At 42.1% G+C, this 23,418-nt stretch overlaps 2 protein-coding genes and 2 long non-coding RNA genes across 6 annotated transcripts; 2 read left to right on the top strand and 2 right to left on the bottom strand.

The window, feature by feature from the left end:
* Positions 1–3,322: 3,322 nt before the first annotated feature.
* On the top strand, positions 3,323–5,741 carry LOC135117120 (uncharacterized). The gene is made up of 2 exons (XR_010276659.1): positions 3,323–5,069; positions 5,595–5,741. It is a non-coding gene; the product is annotated as an uncharacterized LOC135117120 (long non-coding RNA).
* On the bottom strand, positions 5,557–9,927 carry LOC110372810 (tetraspanin-10). The gene is given in 5 exon segments (XM_049847540.2): positions 5,557–6,854; positions 6,857–7,082; positions 8,144–8,415; positions 8,418–8,490; positions 9,630–9,927. Coding segments are annotated over 5 exon segments (774 nt in total). The 5' UTR covers positions 9,696–9,927; the 3' UTR covers positions 5,557–6,717.
* Positions 9,928–10,252: 325 nt separating this feature from the next.
* LOC126056059 (uncharacterized) lies at positions 10,253–21,275 on the top strand. Of its 3 annotated transcripts, XR_010276655.1 has the most exons (8): positions 10,253–10,435; positions 10,628–10,754; positions 13,768–14,259; positions 14,671–15,055; positions 15,135–15,272; positions 15,938–16,245; positions 16,868–19,237; positions 19,762–21,275. XR_010276655.1 is itself a non-coding variant. In XM_049847536.2 (7 exons), exons 1-7 carry the CDS (start codon positions 10,353–10,355, stop codon positions 16,988–16,990), a joined length of 1,656 nt encoding a protein of 551 aa, XP_049703493.2. In that variant the 5' UTR covers positions 10,253–10,352; the 3' UTR covers positions 16,991–21,275. The 3 variants fall into 3 exon arrangements, 2 of the variants coding, with proteins under 2 accessions (XP_049703493.2, XP_049703494.2); XM_049847536.2 differs by having other exon boundaries at positions 16,868–21,275; XM_049847537.2 differs by having other exon boundaries at positions 10,408–10,543; positions 16,868–21,275.
* Positions 21,265–23,372, bottom strand: LOC135117117 (uncharacterized). The gene is made up of 2 exons (XR_010276657.1): positions 23,020–23,372; positions 21,265–22,982 (listed from the first exon to the last, which is right to left on the bottom strand). It is a non-coding gene; the product is annotated as an uncharacterized LOC135117117 (long non-coding RNA).
* Positions 23,373–23,418: the final 46 nt, after the last annotated feature.

Here is a 23,418-nt window from a genome sequence, read left to right as displayed (position 1 = left end):
TTACATAAGTTGAGCGTGCGACTAGCTAGCACGCACCCCTGCGCTGCGCAGGTGTGCTCCCGTGGCTCCGCGCGTCACGCTCGCGACCCCTGCGAGTGCTCATACACAAATTAGGCCAAACGTAGGTACGCCCTTGACCTTGTTACAGTGTTATTTACTTTAAGGATTCACAAAAATCTTGCCGGAGGTCAAAGCCCATATAAACATTCCGAATATTTAGCGGGTAGAACGTAAAAATGATTACATAGGTATTTTACTTTAGGTAGGTACATTATCTCTATCGACTTAGGGATGATTTATATTAGGCCGGGCCGTGTTCGGGCTTTTACGAAATTCTAAGGGATGATGCACTGTGTAATATAAACTTCTTCCTCAGATCCAAGAAAGACGGCTTCATACAAAATGTATGTAACGTTTCACATCCGTGCCCCGTACGAGTCACGTACATGGCACGCACCGGACACGGCCCGGCCTAATATAAATCATCCCTTAACAGCCGCTTTTCAGATTTTAAATTCTAGGGCCCGATTCTCCTAAGTTAAAAATGTCAAAATTGAATAGAAATTGAATCGAAATAGCAGTTTTAACCTTAACGGGCATTCTGCTACTAACATAGGTACGACCAATCGCATTCCAACGACATTCGATTGGTCTGCCATTTGATCTATCTATAGGGTAGTCTGCTCCACAATCATTTTGCAATCGTAAATCATTTGCAGACTTTATGATTCGTTATTAAATCACAGAAACGGATAAAAACGTTTATTTTAAAGACAAAAATACGGAATGCCACATACGCTTCAATCGTAATTGAGTCGGGATTGGATCTCAGTCGGATATGAATCGTAGAAGAGTGCCCCTGAATTTAATAACGTATTTAAGGTTTATTTTCAGTAAATGTGAGTGTTGCGTAGCCGAAAAAAAGTAGCCCTATCTCTTCCTCATTTCATAAACATCTATCTGACTGTGAAATAAATATCGGTCCAGTGTTTCCCGAGATAGCGTTCAAACAAACCAACAAAGTCTTCAACTTTATAAATAAGAAGATTAGCTGTTTTGAAGCGGCTTCAGCCGCGTCCCGGGAACTTCTGCCCACACCCGGATATCATAGCCTACGTTGCTCATCGGGGATGGTGTAGCTTCTAGCTTCTTAATAGCAACAGATTTTTTTCAAATCGGTTCAGTAGTTTAGGAGCCTTTAGGGTGGATATGTCACCGTAAGATTACAAACATCGTTAGATTACAATCTATCTCGAGAGATTGTAAACTGTCGAATTATTGTGAACCGTAACATCTGATTACAATTTACCGTATGATTTTTCGCTATATTATAATCTATCAATGTAAAGCGGTCAAATTGTCAACTGGCGTAGAACGGAATGCATCTTGCGCGCTGATTAGTAGAACGTAATGTGCCCCCGCCGCTCCCGCCATTTTGTTTGTTTATTTCGTTTGTTGTCGATTGTGTAAACAACTGTGTTTTCGTGATTATAAATTGATTTCCTGTTGAAAATAACTTATATCTATAGAATTAGTTATATAAAAGTATACGGGAACTCCATGGGAACAGAACGGCTGGTCGTGATTGGTCGATCTTACAAAAGGACTGACCAATCAGGGAGAGCTTTCGGACAGTTGACAATTTGACAATTTCTCATCGATAGATTATAATATAGCAAAAAATAATGCGTTAAATTGCAATCAGATGTTACGGTTCACAATAATTCGACAGTTTACAATCTCTCGAGATAGATTGTAATCTAACGATGTTTGTAATCTTACGGTGACAGATACATTTACAGTTACAGCCTTTTTATCATCCCACTGCTAGGCACAGGCCTCTTCTCACACGGAGAAGGATTGAGCATTAATCACCATGCTTGCTCAATGCGGGTTGGTGATTTCAGACTATATAGTTCAGGTTACCTCAAGATGTTTTCCTTCACCTTTTTATCAGCCATTGGTGTCTAAGATATACCATTTATACAAAAAAATAGTTCCTCTTTATTTTACTTGTATAAGTAGATTGTAAGGAATAAATCGTGCGCACTGCGTAAAGAGATTTCAAATAAATAAATAGTACCTAATAGTAAGAGAACGTATGCAACAGCACCGGCAGCAGCGCGTTGTGAGACAGGGCCGCCGCGCCCTGCTGTGTGGCGGGACTAGCGGGGCAGTGTTTACACGTGGCCGGCGATACCGCGCCCGCCAGCGCACGCCTGCATGTTATTTATTATGGAACTGATTAAAACTGCTCGCTAATACTATTTCACAAGTACCTACCCGTACAGTGTACCTATCTACATTCGCTGGACAGGGTGTGATCACATTTCTCTCGGGACGACGAGCTTGTTAGATTACCTACATGCGCAAAACAAAACAGTGATGTAGGTATTCATTCAAGTCTTCAAATGTGAGAGCTCATATTAGTTAGGTATCTTGAATTAATTACTATTTCACTGAGTGATGTAGGAAATAGGTATGACTTCTCTACAATTAGTGACTATCGGTATGTTCGGTGCAATGACACATTTCATCATAAAATATTCCATCTTCACTAGTTTCTGCTAATTTGAATCGCTTTATAAATATAAGCTAGTTCGTAGTACCGATGTCATACACCAATATAAAATATAATTTATGACTAAGTAAATAACTTACATGGGTGAAATCGTTTATTTTGCAAGTTGGACATTACATCACTTTTACGGGTCGGCATTTCCTAACTGACTAATCCCTGAGAAGAAACGCCGAAACAAACTCACCTATCACCTGCCTCAAGTGCCTCAAGTAAGAAAATGTAACTCGAGGCTCGAGGTTTGTAGGTGTTGAGATTCCGTGTTTACAAATTAGAGAGTTATTTCACTTTATATTTAAAATATAAATGGCGTTTAAACTATTAGTTAACCGAATTGCAATAACACGTGACACGATATTCCATTGATATTCAAAAATTGCGATTCTATTGGTCCGTCATGTAGGTCCCTTTTTATTAAAAAAATCGTATATAATCGTATATAAGGGTTATAAGCACTAAATGTGGTGCGATTGGACTAGCTGTGCACATCCCACTCACCACTTTAAGGCTAGTGTTCTTCTAGGAGTCTTCAACTGCACAATCGAGGTAAAAAATGGGATTAGTACCGGAGGAACCTTATCTCCGAGATTAATGTCACAAACCTATGACAAAAAAAATCTTACGTCCAACGAGGACTTAGCGGACGGCCTCTGATTTTAAGAGGCATTTTAATTACTTTTCAAACATAAAAATTAAGTTATAATGACGAAACTATAACTGGTAGACAGGTAGATAATTACGGTGTCGAGTAGGTTTACCTTCTAATGGGTTTCCTATTTTACGACATCGCATTAGAAAAACACCTCAAAAATTATCAGTGTTCTCCGTCACTATTATATTACGCCTAACCCTTCTGTTGAATCATGTCTGTGTATTAAAAAAAACCGACCAAGTGCGAGTAGGACTCGCGCACGAAGAGTTCCGTACCTACTATTATTTACAAGCTTCTGAAAGCGGTTTCACCCGCATCCCGTGGGAGCCTCAGCACGAACCCAGATAAAAAGTTATCAGCCTTCCTCGATATCAAACACTGAAAGTTTTTTTCAAATCGGACTAGTACCTAGTTCCTGAGATTAGCGCGTTCAAACAAACAAATATAAATTATAATACATTCCATATTCTGTGAATATTTCAAGCATCTACATACCTGTTGCCGGTATCGATATCGAGCAAAAAAAATCTTTGTTGTATTGGAGATTGGGGAGCCCCCCAAAATATTTAACTATTTTATTCTAGTTTTCAGTATTTGTTGTTATAGCGGCGACAGAAATTTAATTTAATACATCTTTATTTCAAGTAACATAAGACTCAATGGGTTAGTAACAATGTTTACTTAAATCTATGTTAGTAAAGCACAAATTATCCGTCCGTCTATCACCAGGCTGTATCTCATGAACCGTGATAGTTACAGAGTTTAATTTCTCACAGATGATGCATTTCTGTTGCCACTATAATAAAATAAATATTTTGGGGGGCTACACAACAAACGTGTTTTGTTTGCTCATTTTCTAAATACCTCTAATGGTGCGGAACCCTTCGTGCGCGATTCCGACTCACACTTGGCCGGTTTTTTAATATCAGATTAACATGGGCCAAGAAATTATAACTACGTACATATGTATCAATGGATTCAATATAATTTCAATTTCGTTTAACGTCTAAGATCCGATAAGGTATGCTACGCGATGATGACCATTAATAAAGCACAGAGCACACTATGAAAGTGGCCGTGTGCTGATGTGTCAGAAATGATCATGGTTAATTTTATTGTAAGCAGGTCGCGTGCTCCAAAGTCAGTTCACCGGATCGTCTGGTCATCTTCCAGCCCGCTGATGGTAACAAAACTGTGCAAGTAACTAGCCCTCCGCGTAGGCTAGGTAGGTACTACATACATACATGCGTTTACCTGCTGTTCAATTCCAGTAAAATACCTAGTCACATGGTTTTTTCCAGCGGACAACCTAGATACAGCATTTTTATGAAACATCCGTGTGCATGTTTCAGGTAAGTAGGTATCTACTATCTATGACAACATTCAAGAAATAGGGAAGCATAAATAGTACCTACCATACAAAAGAAGTTTAGTTGAAGTTGCATCATCGTTTGATTGCCTTCAATCGGTGATCATTGGCGGTACTTGTTGATCGTGGAAGAGGGCAGAGCGGCGTCGCGGGGCGGGGCGCCGCTGCAACACGGAGCGCCTCGTTGTCCCCAATTACGAGCTCTTAACATACCAATGAACGACAATTACTTACAGAATGAGTGGGCGACCTACGCCAGGACACGGACTTGGCGTAGGAATACCGCGCCTCGAATACCTTGGAATTATAGAAGTACCTAGCACCTCAGCAGAATCTATACAATAAGAGTCAGTCGGTATATATTTGTTTGCTTGAACGCACTAATCTCAGGAACTACCTACTGGCCCGGTTTGAAATATTAATCGCCATGTACCTAGTTCCCACCCCACGAGATGTGGCAATCTGATGAGGTAAGCTAGTACTTAATAGTAAGAATATCTCATCGTATGGGCACCTACTAAATACTTCTACTGTAAGTAAATGAAACTGGGTATTTTCATAGTTGTTGTCTTGCCACTATAATAGGTAGGTACCTATGTGCTGTGGTTCATGCTAAACTTAATGGCGTCTCGGAATATGAGATAATATATATGGCGGCGAAGGTTTATACAAACACCAGTCCCTACATCACCGTTTACAAATGCTGGTCAAGTGCGAGTCGGACTCGCGCACGGAGGTTTCGTAGTATGACTGACATATCTATAAAATCACGCTTCTTAAATGAGAATCCCTTAAATTGATTGATTTTATACTAGTTTTCAGTATTTTTACTATTTTTATAGTTATAGTAAATGTGATTTCGAAATTTTTACTTTCACGGTTCATGAGAGGGAGACAGACAGCGAAGTTTTAAAAATAGGGTGTCGCACACGAGCACGAATTCAATAAAACAGCATGTACACAATGACACATTTATTAAGTTTTATTTGTTACAGGACGTGTTCAGTAAGGTTTGCGCGACGCCGCAGCACCGCGCGGCGGCTGCGGTGCGGCCGTCAGCTCTACTCTCAGAGGCAGTGCCAGCCAGGCACGCTATACAACTGTGAACTGTCCGGGCAAGAGTTGACACTTACTATTACTTACTTACAAAATCAATTATAATATCAAATCTCAAAACAATTAGCAGTCTTAAAATATCATTAAAGTAAATACATTCTTCCACCGAGCAAATGACGTTTGGCCAATGATGTCTGCACAGTGGCAAAAGTTCAAAAAGCCACACAAACAAGTCGTACAACCATCGGCTGTAGCGAGTTCTCGTATTACTTATATCATTAGTCGGTGATAACTATACTTAATAAATCATAAAATTGATTACAAAAAAAATATATGTACCAATATTTAAGAAATGTGTATGTATTCATTTCATAAATTATGCTTATAGACTCGTTGAAAAAAATACAACAACTTATAATTATAAAATATTTGTACTGGTTACAACTTAAGTACTAATGAAAAAAAAATCAGTCTCAACATAAAGTCTAACAGTCTTGAGTAAATGGCAGTGACAGAGATCAAATGTGAGTATTTGTACGATTGTCTTATAGTAAAGAGAGCTGCTAGTGAAGGCACAGATGCGCTGCAGACCAGTCTGCAGTCTGTCGGGGTCTCGACGCACACACCAACCAAACATTGTTAACATTATGAAATACCTAATTAGCATTTAGTCGAGTCACGAGCCGACGTTGAGAGACGAGTGGTGACCGTGTGGCCGCCCCTACTGTCCGGTACACGCCGACTGTGTCGCCAAACGCTCCTCAGGTTAAATAAATACACCACAAACAACGAACACAACTTACATCTAACACACATTTGGTTAAGCTCTACAGGTACAAACTAGATTATTTATTTCCCATGAATAGTGTGTGCCAGACGGATATAGTCATTTGTATCCTGGTTAACGGCAAAGACTTGATACAAAATGCGCGGATGGAAACCAAGTGCTCACCGATGTCACCTCTGGAACACAAGAGTACATTCGTCCGACACGCACTTCTTCTCTTGGGCTTATCTTCTTAAATTCCGTTTGCGATGACGCATCGGGCACATCGACGCAGCCTAAGCCTTGTAGGAGACACGCGGGTGCGCGCGCAGCCACAGCGCGGCCGCCAGCGGCAGCGCCGCCGCGTGCAGCGCCAGCAGCGCGCCGCCCAGCGCCAGCGGCACGCGCGCCAGCCGCGCCAGCGCCGCCAGCACCGCGCGCCGCACGCGCGCGTGCAGCCCGCGCCGCCGCCGCTGGCCGCCGCCACGCGCCGCGCCGCCTCGCACGCGGCGCCCGGCGCGGCGCAGCAGGACGCGGGCACGGGGTAGAAGGCGGGCGGCGCCGCCACGGACAGGTCCAGCGCGCCGCCCGCGCCGCCCTGCGCGCGCGCCCACGCCGAGTGCTGCCAGTCGCGCGGGCCCGCCGACCCGCAGCACTGCAGCTGCACACGGACATGTACTTTATGCACAGCGCACTGCGCCGCCTAGCCGAACTATAACATTTTTCACATCATAAGTACTGTTTATAAAATGAAATGAATATTAATAAAATATGTAGGTAACTAATATTTGCACGCCGAAATTAAAGGCAGAATAAGGGTTGATTTATATTAGGCCAGGACGTGGCCGGAGCGTGCCGTGTCCGCGGCTCGAACGGGGCACGGACGTGAAACGTTACATACATTTTGTATGAAGTTACAGCCCGGACGCGGCCCAGCCGTGGCCCGTCCGGGCCACAAACGGCGCTCGTCATACAAAATGTATGTAACGTTTCACGTCCGTGCCCCGTTCGAGCCACGTACACGGCACGCTCCAGACACGGCCCGGGATCCCTTAGGGATGATTTATATGTATTAGGCCGGGACGTGGCTCGAACGGCCACGTACCCGGCACGCCCCGGACACGCCCCGGCCTAATATACATCATCCCAGAGAACCATTGTCAACAATTTACCAACCTTCTGTACCTTATTTGAGCAAATAAATGATTTTGATTTATAATAAAATAAAAATATGTTTGTCTATTACAACTACAACCTAAGTACAACTTTTTTTTTGTGGGGTTTCATCAAATGATTCCTCCTGCTGTGGGTGATGGACCCTTAGCGACTAAACCCCATTATGTTTCTTCTCTTTTTTGAATAATCCGGATGGCTTTGGCCCTGGTGGCCCTCCCTGAGCTTTTCTGACTTATTTCTACATAAATGTTATTAAAAATGTTTGACATTGATAAAAGCAATAGACTATGCCGAGCGGCATTCCACTGATCGCAACGGCAACTGGCAGTCGGCTGGCTGCGGGCGGATAAACAATTTTGACAAGGTGCAACGCAGATGATGCACTTTTGTGCGGCAGTCTTTGGCACACTTAAAGTTAAAGCTTCATTAAATCTATTGCTGTCACTTTTTATCTTGTTGACAAAGAATGAGTCAGCAATAGATTTAAAGAAGCTTTAACTTTAATGTGCAAGTGACGGTATGACAGACAGACAAAGACAGACATACCCCCTGTTGTATGACATCAAGCAGCTGCGTGCGCGAGGGCAGCACGCCGTACTCGTGGCGCACGGTGTGGTCCAGCGCGTCGAGCAGCGCGCGGCGCAGCTGCGGCCGGTGCGCCGCGCCCCACCACGCCGCCGCCGCCGCCACGCCCGTCAGCGCCAGCAGGCAGAAGGCGGCGGCCAGCAGCGGCGCCGAGCCGCGCGCCGCGCCGCACAGCGCCGCCAGCGCGCCCAGCGCCAGCACGCCGCCCCACGCGGCGCCCGCCAGCAGCCCGCGCGCGCCGGGCTCTCCGCGCCCTGCCCGTCCCACAGCGCCCACGCTGCGAAGCCGCACGCGCAGCTGCCCACGCACTGCAACCAATGCAACTCCACAAGCTGTTTCCCACCACTTTACAGTTATATCAGTGCTGTGCGCTGTACACTACAGTTAAATGAATCATCTGCATACTGTACAATGACGCTTAAATATACACATAGTCTGTACACTTCATTATCAGTTGTAGCTGATGTTTTTCCCTATTAGCTTGTCTTCATGAGGAAGTTAAACAGGTAAACTGAACTACTGGTATCAGTCATAACCAAGTGCTTGACACCACCAAATTAGTAGATGCTTTGTGTATTCCCCACCCAGAAATAAAATTAAGCATTTTTCTCATTTCATTTTAAAAATATGTGCACAAGGATTGAGACTATAAAAAAATATATAGCTACTTTATAAAAAACATATACATATTACGCTGGTCAACAATTTTTTTTTTCTCTTGCACTTCGGGATTTAGAGATATATCCCTCTTAAAGTACCAAAAACGTGTTTTTTAATGAAATTTGATGTAATTATCTGGGGACAGCAGAATTTTCTAGTAATTTCTAAAGCATTATATAGTACTACTTTCACTGCATTAACCCCATTTTAATTTATATTTTTGCGAGTTTTCTTTCTCAATATTTACACGTTTTTGGTACTTTAAGAGGGGTATATCTCTTAATCCCGACTTGCTAGTGCAACTTTATGTTCTGGACTTCGATTATGTATCAAATATTCTATATGAAATGATATATTTCACCTTTGCACCAAAAATGCTGTTGACCAGTGTTATTTATTTACGTTCTTGATTGAAAGTTTGTTGGAATCGAATAGGCTCTTGAACTAATGAACCGATTTGAATTACTTCAGTGTTAGGAAGCTCTACTGTCGCACTGAGCGTGGGCTAAACTTTATCAGGGTGCGGGATTTCCTCGGGGAGCGGATGAAACCGCGACGAACAGCTATAAATACTACTGCTCTGCAGTCCGAAATCTTTTACCAGAGACGTTCGTTAATCGTATATAGTAAACATCGCAAAAACAGACAGTTTGAGTTTTGAGCATCGCGTCGACCTCTAAGCGATAGGGATTCAAGGACTGTTTTTTATAAGTTAGCGAAATACAAATGATGGTACTAAAAAGGAACAGTTGATAATAAGTTAATATGGTTTTATTCTGATTCTTACCAAAAATATGATATTAAAAAGTATTAGCAGGCATTTCATTAACGAGTAGCACCGAGACATACTCATGTCTCTGGTTTATATTAAGAAGATTCTAACACAACTATTCACTATTTAAAAGAAAATACTTTCGTTCCTTGGTTTCCTTAAGTTAACATTAAATTAAATATTACTACACAATTAGAATATTCAGGTATTTATTTTGAAAAATATACTTCAAACAAATCAAAGTTCAATGCCTTACAATTTGACAGAGACAACCACAGATTAAACTATGTGTATTTTAGCAAGGAGGTAGCAAAGCTAGACAAAAATGTAGACAATTAACCACTGCCCAAAGCTTTCCAAAGTTAAAAAAAAAATATTCTTCTTATTTTCTACTCTTTCTACTTAACCATTATTCTTATTGACGAGAAAATTCCACTCATGTGGATTATTTGGGATTATTCCGGATTGGTAGCAGGGGAATACAATCTATGAAATTAAATAGTGATGTGAATTAATATTGTTTTATTTATTTATTCCATTACAAAAATTGCTTAATTTAGACATATATAATTATTAACTAATAATATACGTAGGTACATATTTCAAGATTTGTCTATGGGGAGCATCAAAATCCATAAACATTTTAAGGGACTGTTTCACAACGTCGAACAGCCCGGACCGAATGTTCGCTGCTTTGTTTGACAGCGATCGGAATGTTTCCCTCGAAAACATAAATAAATGGCCACCGTTGTTATTACGTTCTTCCTATTTGTTCGATTCTATGTTTGTAAAATGGACGCCGACTGTATTGAACACCAAAGGTAAATAAGATGTTTGATGAACCAGAAAGGGATTGACGTGAGCTAATTTTGCAATGCAATTTCTAAAATTGAAAAAGGATTATTGACAGGAAGTTTCGCGCCACTGGGGTAGGACAACTTCGTGGTTGTGTAGTATTCCGCCGACCGCGACGCCTTTCAGTAATGTTATCAATGAAAGGACGCTATTTACAGGGATCAACTTTTGTCCCGAAGAGAAAAACGGTGGAGTATGAATTCCCAAAGACTGGAAGAAATAGTGGCGGAGCTGATGAAGCCCATCAGCGACGTCCGCCGGAGCTTCGACACGGACCTCAGCGCGGTGAGTCCTCACACCTCCATGCGCCGGTGCATTGCGTTGTCTGGCTGCACCACACGTAGTTGTTCATTGCAACCATTGATTCACTGACCTTCGTCATTCCATTAGAGATTGCTATTATGTTAACTATCGACACGCGCCTAAACCATGCATTGCTATAGCTCATGCATCATTTTTAGTGATTTGTCAAGACAATACATTCACTTTCAATAATTGTAATATTCTATCAAGTATCTATCATCTCATAGGTAACAACCAATGGGCTATAGATTCTGAGCACTGAAGTGGTCAAAGCTGTTTACAAACAAACAAGAAACATTTTTTGGTAGAAAGCTTGGGTTGATGTGACTGCACTACATGATTTTATCAATCATGTGTACACTTGTTGGAACCCAGAATGACAATTTAGTGAGGGAATAAGACTGGCACACACATGCAGCCTGCATTACTGTGTGGAGGTTACATAAGGAAGTTCAATACAAACGATACTTGAGTTAGTGACGTCAAGCTGTGATCTCCACTGTCACTTACAAGATGGATGGGGCATAGTTGGGTGAAACATTGATGTAAATAGTCATTTGCTGCAATTTTTGTTAGATATGAGCAATAAAATACTTTCCTCATCAAATTATTGAATTTTTATATGAAATCTTGGAGCTGTCTTTGTGAGGGAACTACCCATAACATACTGAGATTGATGATGTATTGCTAATAGTAAAAAATAATGTATAAACTGTACTGGAATCAGTATATTGCTATCAGGCTGTGTAAACAGCAGCAGCCAACCAGGCCAGTGAAGCCGTCCTTGACCCAGTCTGTCTGTATGTACTCTCTGCTTGTTTCTCCTGCACATGTCAATTTGATAAAGGTTTTCACAAAAAAACACTCAATATACCGTAGTAAACATGTACATTAGTTTAGTTTGTTTGCAAATGATTATTGCTATTTTGTCTGTTACAGACAGTCTGTAGTATTGACAAACACAAGAAATTTGTAATAATTGTTTAAATCTGATTTAAAAATTGGTTAAGGGTTAGTGTAAGTAGACATATTTTTTTTTGGCAAAGTCAAATGTTTTTGTTTCGAATAGTTCTTTGCAGCTTCTTTTGAAAATTCCTTCAATAGCACATTGCACAGTTCATCCCGCCGAGAATGGCAAGAAACTCCATGGCAACTTTTTCCATAAATAATATTGTACATACACGTAGACTCAGCTACAATGGCAATGAGATGCTTCACTAAAAATGCAATGGTAGCCACATTTATAGAGATTAATGAGTGCTATAAATCTCTATTGTCAACATGGTCTCAATTTATTATACCACACTTTTTAATTAGAGTTCCTTTGATAAAGTTTTTGAAGAACTGTAGTTCATCAAAAATATTTGGTAGAAGAGAAAGGGATTGCCAAACATTATTTCTATACTAAATTTGCATTAAACACAACAAGACTGAACAAAAATGTGTTCCTTTCTCTCTGCACTAAAACCAACGTCATTACATTTGGCATGTTGCCTCCAATCGCCTGCCACATTATCCTAGGTAGAACATCCCCATGAGAGATAAAGTGGATTAAATTACAATTTTACTATTGTATCTCAACCAAAGGCTCTGTTCTCACTTCTTTGCACAACCAGATTAAAACTTTCTTGAGAAGTCATTTTTCAACACTGGCCTAGAAGGTAGTTTCTGAGACAACTGTGTTCAATCAAACAAGAAACTTGAGCATAATTTAGTACAGATTAGTAATAGACCAGACATCAAAATATTAATGAAATTGCTTCTGACAATGTATCTTTTTCCATTGGTATTAATAAAAAATATTGTAGGTCTAAGGTGATGCCAGATAGATTATAAAAAGGCCTATGAATCCGTGCCACTTATGTGACTCTTGAAGGTGCTGGAATAGGGTAGTTTCCAGGGTCGAAATAATGAAATAATATTTAGTCCGCTTTTTAGATAATCAAAAAATATTGGATACGTATTTTTTCTTTTTTTAATTAAACATAAAATGACAAAGATAATACGCTTCAAAAATTAGGAGTGGGGGCCTCTTACGTCACAGTGTCCTGAAAATTGTAGCAACTTGTGACGTCACACTCAACGTTAACACGCTATATCTTAACAAGTTCTGATCCAATTTAAAAAAGAAAAAATACGTATCGCTTAATTTTGGACAATCTACAAGACGGACTAATTATTATTTTTTAGGAAACTACCCTATTGTATAAAATTTATGCAACTCTACGAAGCTTCTTGACTTGTATGGCCCATACATGAATTCTAGGTGGTGCCTTGCACAGTGTGAGGCCATGGATGACAGCTCTGTCCAGGGTGTGAACACCTTCGTGGGACCTGTCACCTAATAGAGATAGAGCTAGTATAATCCACGGCGATATTCTGAGTCTGCTGTGGTTTTGTCTAGCCCTTAGATTTTTTTTTTGGATTTATTTATTTGCATAAAATGTAGGTAATCTTACAATTAGGTGTTACAATTTTATTTGACCTGTGTGCATTCTGCCTAAATGGCATGTAAAAATATGACTTATGCTATTGAAAACTAATCTAGGTATTACTGAGTATCCGCTGAAGGTATTACGTGAGCCTAAGTATGTCGATATTATTTATAGTCATTTATAACATCGTGTTAACGCATCTATCCTACTATAATATTATAAACGCGAAAGTTTGTATGTATGGATGTTTGTTACTCTTTCACGCAAAACTACTGAATCGATTTTAATGAAACTTTACAATAATATAGCTTATACATCAGAATAACACATAGGCTACAATTTGTAAACATATTGTTCGAAATACTAAACCTGCGCAGACGAAGTCGCGGACACCAGCTAGTATTCTATAAATATAGAATTTGAATTTGCTTATATGTTACTCTGAAGTGTAAGCTAGGCCAGTTATATTATTACTGCAAAGCTACATGTATAGCACAATCTAGAATGGACATGTGGAATAAGTCGAGCAGCGACGCTGACGGTGCGGTGGTGTGTGGCAGTTGCTGGAGGAGTACCTGACGGAGGCGGGGCTGCGCGCGCTGGACGCGGGCGAGGACGCCAGCGCCGCGGACGCCGTGGCGCCCAACTTCGCGGAGCTGGCGCTGCTGCTGCAGCAGTCCGCCAACATCTACGGGCGCAAGGTGGACTTCCTGTACCAGCACGTGCTGGACGTGAGCGAGGCGCTGCAGGCCAGCGCCGCCGAGGCGCGCGCGGCTGACGCGGCCGAGGCCGAGGCGGGCGCGGCTGACTCGGGCCCGCGCCGCCGTCGCCGCCCCAGCTCGTGGCTGAGCGGCGAGCTGCAGCACATCGAGCTGACGATGAGCGCCACGGCGCGGCGCGACGCGGCGCCGGCGCGGCCGCCGCCCACGCTGCCGCGCCTCTACATCGACCTGGAGCCGCGCGTCATCACGGACGCCGACGCGCCGCTGCACGACTACGACGGCGAGCCCATCGGCCTGCTCAGCGACTTCCAAGTCGCGTGGCGCCTGCACGTTCGTATTGCTCACTACTTAACCGACAACTAGCTCAAATACCGCACAGCATTTTCATATAAAGTGTTTTTTTTTTAATTGAAACGTTTCTTAAGTTAATTTATTTGTTCAGTCGGAGCTGCAAGTTCAACTTTTGTTATGCTTCCACTTTCAATTGGGACGGGCGCCCCTAGTCGGCTTACGGTCTCTCTAGTCAAGCCGGATGCAACTGAGCACCAATTTTTTGCGCCTTAGGCAGGCGTATTCTGACCTCAACCCGTCAAATCACAATTTAACTTTCCTTCCAAAAAAAGAGGGAATTCGTTATGAGACGATAATGGATGAGGCATCCATAGGGTGGAGGTCGAGGTATCGGACGAGTGTCGCGGCTAGGTGGTGGTGTGTACTAACGATGTTACGGTGTGGCGGCAGAGGGGGCTGCTGGTGGACGAGCTGGAGCACGGCGCCGAGCAGCCGCGCGCGCTGCGCCCCATCTCGCTGCTGCAGCTGCAGGCCGCGCTCGACGCCGCCGCGCCCGCCGCGCCCGCCGCGCCCGACGCGCCCGACGCGCCCGACGCGCCCGGCCCGCCGCAGCGCGCCAGCACGCCGCTGCCACCCATAGCCGCGCTCGACTGCACTGCCGACTGCTCCGCTGACTGCGCAGCCGACTCCGCGGCCGACTCTGCCATCGCTGACGTGTCCGGCTCGCTGGTCGACCTGACGCCGCAGCACCCGCCCAGGAGAGGGAAGAAGAGGCGAAGCGAAGCCCACATCGATGATATAGTGGAAGGAAGCGTGAGGATCACCATAGGAGAAGGTGCGTGCGGACTTTCCATTATATTTCTTTCCATTGGAAGCTTTTGCAAAATAAGTTGCATGTATTTCGTACATTACAGAGTTGCGGCAAAGATTGATGGTGATAGAGGAATTTAGCGTTCCCTCTAAATGGATAAAAAAAGTTGTCGGGAAACGAAAGAGCGATATCCTGAGCGAGCGACGGCGCCTTCGCGAACTGGATCCGGATTCACGCGCAGGTGAGCAATATTGTTATTGAAAGATGTAACTAAACTTTCAATTAGTGCTTTAGGAATAGTTTCACTGTATTTTTTGCTCGTCAAGTAAAGCTACGTTTACACGCTGCCGCGCAGCCCGGCGGGCTTCCTGGCGGGCTGCGCGGCGTGCAGCCCGTCGCGGGCAGGCGGACATTCAAGCTGTTCACACGCACGCCGTCGTGTCAGTCAGTGCAAGAATGGCGAGCAGCGAGGACCTCGGTGTTGTTGCTGCCATATCCTTTGGCTTAACTTATTTTTATTGGAAAAAGAAACAAAATGATGAACGACGTTGACAATTCCGTCATGTTGTAATCTCCAATCGTAGCGATTTTCTTAGCAACGTTGAATGAAGATCCACTCGTCCCGAAAGCGCAGGAGAGACTGACTGCCCGCGCGCGTGTAAACAGTCGCCGGGCGCCCGCACATTCATCCTTTGAACTTTGCCAAAAAACCGACACTCGCCCGATTCGCGGCATTCACGGGCACGGGCGCGTTCACGGGCTCGGGCGTACCGTTTACACGCTCGTGAACGTGACTGTGCCCGTTGAATGTCGATTTGAACGCGCGCGTGTGAACGTACCATTAAAATCAATCATAGGGAGCGAGTAGCAAAAGCAAAATATAGTACGACGCGTCGCGGTCCACAGAGTTCCTGGGGTGGAGCGGCGCGGAGGCGGCGGCGGCCACGGCGGAGGCGAGCCGGGCGGACAGCGACGACGACGGGTTCTTCGAGCAGAGCTCGGTGGGGTCGGACGCGTCGGCCGAGGCGGCGGGCTGGCGCGCGCGCGTGCTGGCGCGGGCGGCGGCGGGCGCGCGCGCGCTGGACGTGCGCGCGCTGGGCGGCGCCGTGCTGGCGCGCCTGTGTCCGCGCCCGCGCCCCTTCCGCGACCTGCTGCGCGACGCCGCCGCCGCGCCCGCCGACGTGTCGCGCGTCTTCCTCGCCACGCTCTTCCTGGTAACTATAGCCTTGTTGCCTCCTCCCGCATCGCTCGACAAAATTGAAATTCATTCCGCAAAAAAAGTTATTGTTAGTTGAAATTTACACCGAGTGACTCTTTTTGTTTTGTGATCACATTTTATTTATTTAGTTATTGGTTTGCCAACAGAAACTATACAGTTGCATTAGTTGACAGTATAGGTAGGTGAAATGAACGATCCCAATTATAAGCGACCACATCATTCACACATAATCAAAACAAACTAAAACTATACAGTGTTACTAAAATAGAATAAAAAAAACAGATAAAATCATTCAAATAATTAAACTCTATTCTGATATTTGACCTAGATGGCGCAATGGTCACCATGCCGGACTGCCGAACCTGAGGTCCCGGGTTCGATTCCCGGCTCGGTCGACATTTGTGTGATGAGCATGCTTGTTAGCTGTGGTCTGGGTGTTACAATATGTATTTATAAATATGTATATATGTAGCTATATGTAGTTTATCAATTGTGTTAGCACCCATAACACAAGTTAATTAATAACTTACCATGGGGCTAACCGACGTGTGCGAAAAGGTGTCCCGACATTATTTATTAATCAAAAGACAAATAGAAACGTAAGATATGTTGTGCAGGCGAACGCGGGCAACGTGGAAGTGTTGCCGGGGCCGCCGCTGTCGCTGGACAGCTTCTCGCTGCGCCTGGTGTCGGCCGAGCCGCGCCTGGCGGCCGCCGACGTGGCGGAGCTGGCGTGCTGAGCAGGCGCTGGCGTGCTGAGCCGGCACTCGCACACTTCACGCTCATTTGTCTAAAGAACTCTGCGAAGCATCGAGGTGTTCAGCCCAATACAAAAATGAAACCCGGCTCGTACGCGGCAGTGACGCATGCGGTCGCGGTGTGGCCCACTGCCGCCGGCTGCTCAGCAGACTGGTGTCTCCTGGACAGTGGGCAGCCGCGACGGTCTGCCGCCGGCTGGTCAGCAGACTGGTGTCTCCTGGACAGTGAGCAGCCGCGACGGTCTGCCGCCGGCTGCTCAGCAGACTGGTGTCTCCTGGACAGTGGGCAGCCGCGACGGTCTGCCGCCGGCTGGTCAGCAGACTGGTGTCTCCTGGACAGTGAGCAGCCGCGACGGTCTGCCGCCGGCTGGTCAGCAGACTGGTGTCTCCTGGACAGTGGGCAGCCGCGACGGTCTGCCGCCGGCTGGTCAGCAGACTGGTGTCTCCTGGACAGTGAGCAGCCGCGACGGTCTGCCGCCGGCTGCTCAGCAGACTGGTGTCTCCTGGACAGTGAGCAGCCGCGACGGTCTGCCGCACATTCAATTCATGTTATTTTGTATTCGTCCGACATAAGTTTGATTTACTTTTGACAAACGTATTTCCTTTGCCGTGCCAGCCCGGTGTGCTTAGACCAAGACATTTATTTTTATATATGTATTTACATATTTTGGTCTTACACTTTGATATTAATTATTATAGCATCAATTCAATAATTTTATAATAATTTTGTACACTTCAATCATGGTCCCAAAAATATTATTATCAAATTTTATTGTATCACTTAGTTTTAACACGAATACCTGATTTGAGTTAATCTATGCATCGTGTAACGTTGAATGCGCTCAACCTGAAAATATGTAGTTTGATCGGAACTATGAGCAGAATCAATTAAACCACTTTCAAACATGGGTTACATTTTTCAAAAAGCTTTTACATAATATTTGCCTTGACTATATATTAATATGTCAATAAGTCATCACGTCGCGTCGCCGCGTCTTTACAGACGCAAGAAATAATCAGAATTGCCAGTAGAACTTAGTAATTTAATTACTCTTTTCTCTTAGAATCTGCTCAATTACATTTAAAATCGTTTTTGATGGTTGAGGTTTTGCGCATTTAATGTAAGGAGCGTATTTTTTTTGTAAATATAGGCGTTAAGCTAATGCATTAACACGATGGTGTGTAGTAAATATGAGTACAATAAGCAGGCAGTCGTGACGGCCGCGAGTCGGCGCCGACTGACGTGACGCTGCCCGCGCCGCCACACATAGTATTATTGTAGATCTCGGTTTGTTCATAATACCTGTAAATAACTACATTTAATGAAGACACGTGTAAATAAGAGAACTTTTTTTATAATAAAACATATATTTTGTATAAGTAAAATATTAATGTAATATAATTATCATAATGATGTCTATTGTTATTATTTTTTTTGTGGTATCTTGTCAAATAAAGTGTTTGACTTCTAGCCACAATAGTTATTTTCACATATGTATTATAATATGTTAATATACATTATTATCAAATTATGAATATTATCTACCAACCTTTCTTTTAAATAATGCCAAATAATGTTGATATATAGAAGCCCATGTAAGGATGTTCGAAGGATTGGGATATTGATTCGAGCGAGACTACACCGCGTGCCGCTGTTAGCACGCGGTGCCTCACTACACATTTGACGCTTCTTGTGAACTTTTACCTTTTTATTTAGTACAATTTATTTTACGCTAATACTGGCTACTACAATAAAAACTATTTGAATCAATGAAGTCAGATACTATATTGTAACTGTACTATATTGTACTGTCATCCACATTTTAGGACAAATGTTTCGAACTTTGAAACAAAATTATGCCGTCCTTGTAGATTGTTGCTAGTAACTGTCCAAGTGAAATGGATCTCCCTTACTGTAAACTGTACATTGTAGAATAACGTAATCATTAATCGTATGGATGTATTCATGGTCAAATTGGATAGTTAGACTTGGAGCATTTGCACTGCAGTGTCGAAACTGGCAATGTTGCCAACATGTAGAGTTATGTTGCAGTTTATAAAAATATAACGCTTATGGTATGTGATGGAATAAATAGTACTTAAAGTATTAATACCACTACACTACATAGCCCAGACGAGACTAGTTCCATGACGTGCAGTGGACAATTTAATGTATGATTATATTTTATTATACTTCCTAGAGTTTCCCGTTTTTCACATATGTACCTGGTTTAAAAATCGATGGTATTATCCATATCAGCGATATGGAATATCCATATGATATTATTAGCCGGGAGCGTCTCGTATTTGCCTTGTATTGCGAGGGAAGCTTGTAAGTAAATTATCTATTATCGTAATATATAATACTAAAATATCGTAGATATGTTTAATCGTCACAGAGGCTATAACTTGTGGTCCGCTTGTATTAAACCGCTGAGTGTCGGCCGCCGCTCGGGAGGCAACTCACCTCTCCCGGGGCTCAACTCTGCTCAACTCGGCATTCTGCTACTAATATAAGACCTTGTATTCCAATGACATTCGATTGGTTTGCGATTGGTCTGCCATTTGGTCTACACGGTAGTTTGCTCTACAATCATATTGCAATCGTAAATAATTTACATTATAATATGATCCATTATTGAATCACAGAAAAGGATATAACCGTTTATTTATCGTATTCCGACCTCGGCGTCGATAAGATTTTACCGAGAGATGTCGCTGTTTAGATAAATGCTTACTCAGATGGAGTACAGGGGCCCGATTCTCCTAATCTTACTCAAGCGACATACGATTCACATTCGACTAGGATCCAATCCCGACTCAATTACGATTGAAGCGTATGTGACACTCCGCTATATTTTCTTTGAAATAAACGTTTTTATCCTTTTCTGTCATTCAATAATGAATCATTTTGTCTGCAAATGATTAACGATTGCAATATGATTGTAGAGCAAACTACCGTATAGAATAGACCAAAATAGCAGACCAATTGAATGTCGTTGGAATACAATTGATCTATTAGTAGCAAAATGCCCGATATGGTTAAACTGCTATTGCGATTCAATTTCTATTCGATTTTGACATTATTAACTTAGGACAGTGGTTCTTAACCGGTGGTCCGCGGATCACTGGTGGTCCCTGGAGGCATTCCAAGTGGTCCGCGAAGCATTGCTTCGCGACGTATGTCTAACTTTATTTTTAACGACTTATCTATGCGAACAGGGGTTTTCGAATGGACGTATTTAAGATATCCATCTTACTTGTCTAACAGAAAAAAAAATATGTTTGGGCTACATTATAAGTAACTTTGGCTTTGAGTTTTTTAAAAATAATTGAAATTTCGCGCTCGCTTCGCTCGCGTATTCAGAGACTATGTGCCCTCACACTTGCATTTGTCAACAAACAAAAAGTTAAGTACGTTTGGGCCACATTTTACGTAATTTTTTGTTTGAGTCCGAAAAAAATTTCGCGGTCGCTTCGCTCGCGCTTTTGGAAACTGCATATAAACAATTGTTTATCACAAAAATCACATTACATTAAAATCTGTAAATTTTTGTTTTTAGCTAAATAATTAAGAAATGAGTGCTAATTTTAAAGTGTGCTTGTATTCTTTATCAAAGAACCCTCAATTTAGCTAAACCAATGTGGTGGTCCCCGGCAAGACAAAAAGGTTAAGAACCACTGACTTAGGAGAATCGGGCCTCTGTTCTGTATTGAATGATCAGAGCTATGTGCATAATTTTTATCCAGCGAGGGATGCTATCTACTACACAAATAATATGTAATATGGTGATTTTTTAAATATGGTGTATGTAAATTGGGAAAAGTAATGAATGGACAGATGTGACAGAGGACTTGTTTTATAATTGAAGTAATGGTGAATATATTCAAAATAGCTAATTTTTGTAATCCCTTTTTATGTAAAAAGTAATAGGTATACATTTATAAGACCTACATTGAATATGTATTTTCTTTTAGATAATGATTTATGTGTCGTAGGTAATGTATTTACCTTTGCTCAATGTATGGTAAAAGGACGAGCGAGCTGTCGTGTAGTGGCGCGTCACTCCGCCTGCTGGTCGTAGCACACGGAAGCCGGAGGCTGGTGCCTTGTGGTGGCGCGGCGCAGTGCTCTACGCCTTACTTTACATATTAGGTTTAATTCGCAGCCATCAATAGCGACCGGCATAGTCACTTGATATACATATACTAATAATTAAAAATCCAATTGTTATTTGGCTAACAAATAAAAATAATTGTTATTTTATCAATGGTTTTATTTTCCATACGAGATAATGATTGCACATTTATATACTCGACTGCTTCCGTAAAAATTAACTTGTAAGAAGTTCTAAGGAATTACTATTAGCAATTTTCGAAGGGATTTTACATTTACAAAATCTAAATTATGTAAGGTAGTATACCTACCTATGTAGTTGCGTGAGTAAAACCTTTCTTCTAGTCTCAAGGCGGCCTTACTTTCTATTTGTTGAATTAGATCCAATGGGGGCTACCGTTTTTTGTTTCACCAGATAGCGCAACTGTAGCGTGAGGTCCTAAACTACGGCAATCAAAGTTCGTATTATGGGCGCCAAAACTTATAATCTACATTAGATGATTATGTTAAATCATATTTAATACAATAGAACTATAGTGTGAACGTATTGGCGATGCCACAGTGTTGCGCAGTGCCGTTTTGCTCGAAAAAGAAAGGCGGACATAAGTTTCCGAATGATAAAAGTGTGTCAAAGCAGTGACATTTATAGATCCGTAATCTGTATTTGCCATAATTAATCTAAAGTATTGTTAAATATTCGCAATAATAATTTAATTCGAAAAATAAACCCGCGCGCGTAAAAACAGTGGCATTTGACGTTTCGAAGACCTCGCGCCACACAAGCGATTTATACGCGGTAGCCCTCATAAGACAGTAGTGGGATCCTAAAATATTTATTTATTCATCAACCTTATAACCAACATAACAGATAACAATCCAATGCGCTAATGAGGCACTTATCCAGCTACTCACAAAAATAAAATAAAGAAAACACAACCCTCTTTGGCAATCGGGTATAAGAAATGGTTGCAATACAAACCTTGTATAGGTACTACACCCATCTGTTATTTTATTCGCAACACACAAGAGGAAACCTTAGTCAGAAAACATTCTCTTTAAAATGCAACATAGGTATTTATTTTATGTACTCAAATAATAAATATTGTAGTTTAAGAGAAAATTAAGATTTTTATCGCTAACTTTGAAGTCCTGGGGCCCGATTCTCCTAAGGTAATAATGTCAACATTGAAATAGAAATCGAATCGCAATAGCAGTTTTAACCTTAACGGGCATTCTGCTACTAATACATATAAGACCAATCGTATTCCAACGACATACGATTGGTTTGCGATTGGTCTGCTATTTTGGTAATTTTGGTCTATACGGTAGTTTCCTCCACAATCATATTGCAATCGTAAACCATTTGCAGACAAAATGATTCATTATTGAATGACAGAAAAGGATAAAAACGTTTATTTCAAAGAAAAAATAGCGGAATCGTAATCGAGTCGTGATTGGATCGCAGTCGAATGTGAATCGGTCGCTTAAGTACAATTAGGAGAATCGGGCCCCTGAACAGTCAATAATCATCCTAATTTCCACTTTCTTGGGAATATTTTTTTTATTCTCAAAAATCGATCGAATCGATCAAATTTCAGACAAAATAAAAAACGACTTTGATCTTTAATGTCTAGCTATTCTATAGTATTGCACTTAGAACACTTTATAAAAAATCTAATTGTTCATTGTTTTACCTGCTACAATTTTATTCTTTATAAAATTTTCGATATAACGTATATTTTTGGAGATATTTGTAAAAAACCGATGAAAAAAGTTTTCAATGAGGGTTTTCTAAAATGGCGTCCACGAGGTGGCAGCACCGAGGCGTCAGGTCCAAGTACCCGTCAAAGTGCTTATCTTTACATGTCAATGATCTTTACTATGAACCGTGAACGATTTTAGTGATTTTTATTGTATAATTAAGGCACTGCATTAGTGTTTTACAATTACAGTTGAGTAGATAAAAAAACTAAATCATATTGTGTAAACAAATTCTAGTACGTTGCGTTATCTGCCGTTCAACGAGCTTTTCCTTAGTACCAGTGACTTTTGCACCCCTCTTTCTAAGCTCAATTTTTAGTTCGGAAAACTTATTCCAACCGTAGTCCATAATAAAATCAATAATACTTCCAATATAACAGAATTTCAATAAACAATTAGTTCGGACCCTACAATTCCATACTATTTGACAGCTGTTTGGACCAGACGCATACGTGGCGCCACACCGTGGCAGAAAAATTAGAGAAAACCCTCATTGCCAATAGCTTGAAAAGTATTGGATTTTTTTAAAGAC

The sequence above is a fragment of the Helicoverpa armigera genome, chromosome 7 (assembly GCF_030705265.1).
Source record: "Helicoverpa armigera isolate CAAS_96S chromosome 7, ASM3070526v1, whole genome shotgun sequence".
In the NCBI taxonomy this organism is placed as follows: domain Eukaryota; kingdom Metazoa; phylum Arthropoda; class Insecta; order Lepidoptera; family Noctuidae; genus Helicoverpa; species Helicoverpa armigera.
This window is presented reverse-complemented; position numbering and strand designations above follow the sequence as displayed.

Coding starts and splice junctions, on each gene's coding strand:
- LOC126056059 (XM_049847536.2), top strand. CDS start 10,353: ATGGCCACCGTTGTTATTACGTTCTTCCTATTTGTTCGATTCTATGTT. Junction 10,755..13,767: donor TCGACACGGACCTCAGCGCG/GTGAGTCCTCAC, acceptor GGTGTGTGGCAG/TTGCTGGAGGAGTACCTGAC. Junction 15,056..15,134: donor GAGGATCACCATAGGAGAAG/GTGCGTGCGGAC, acceptor CGTACATTACAG/AGTTGCGGCAAAGATTGATG.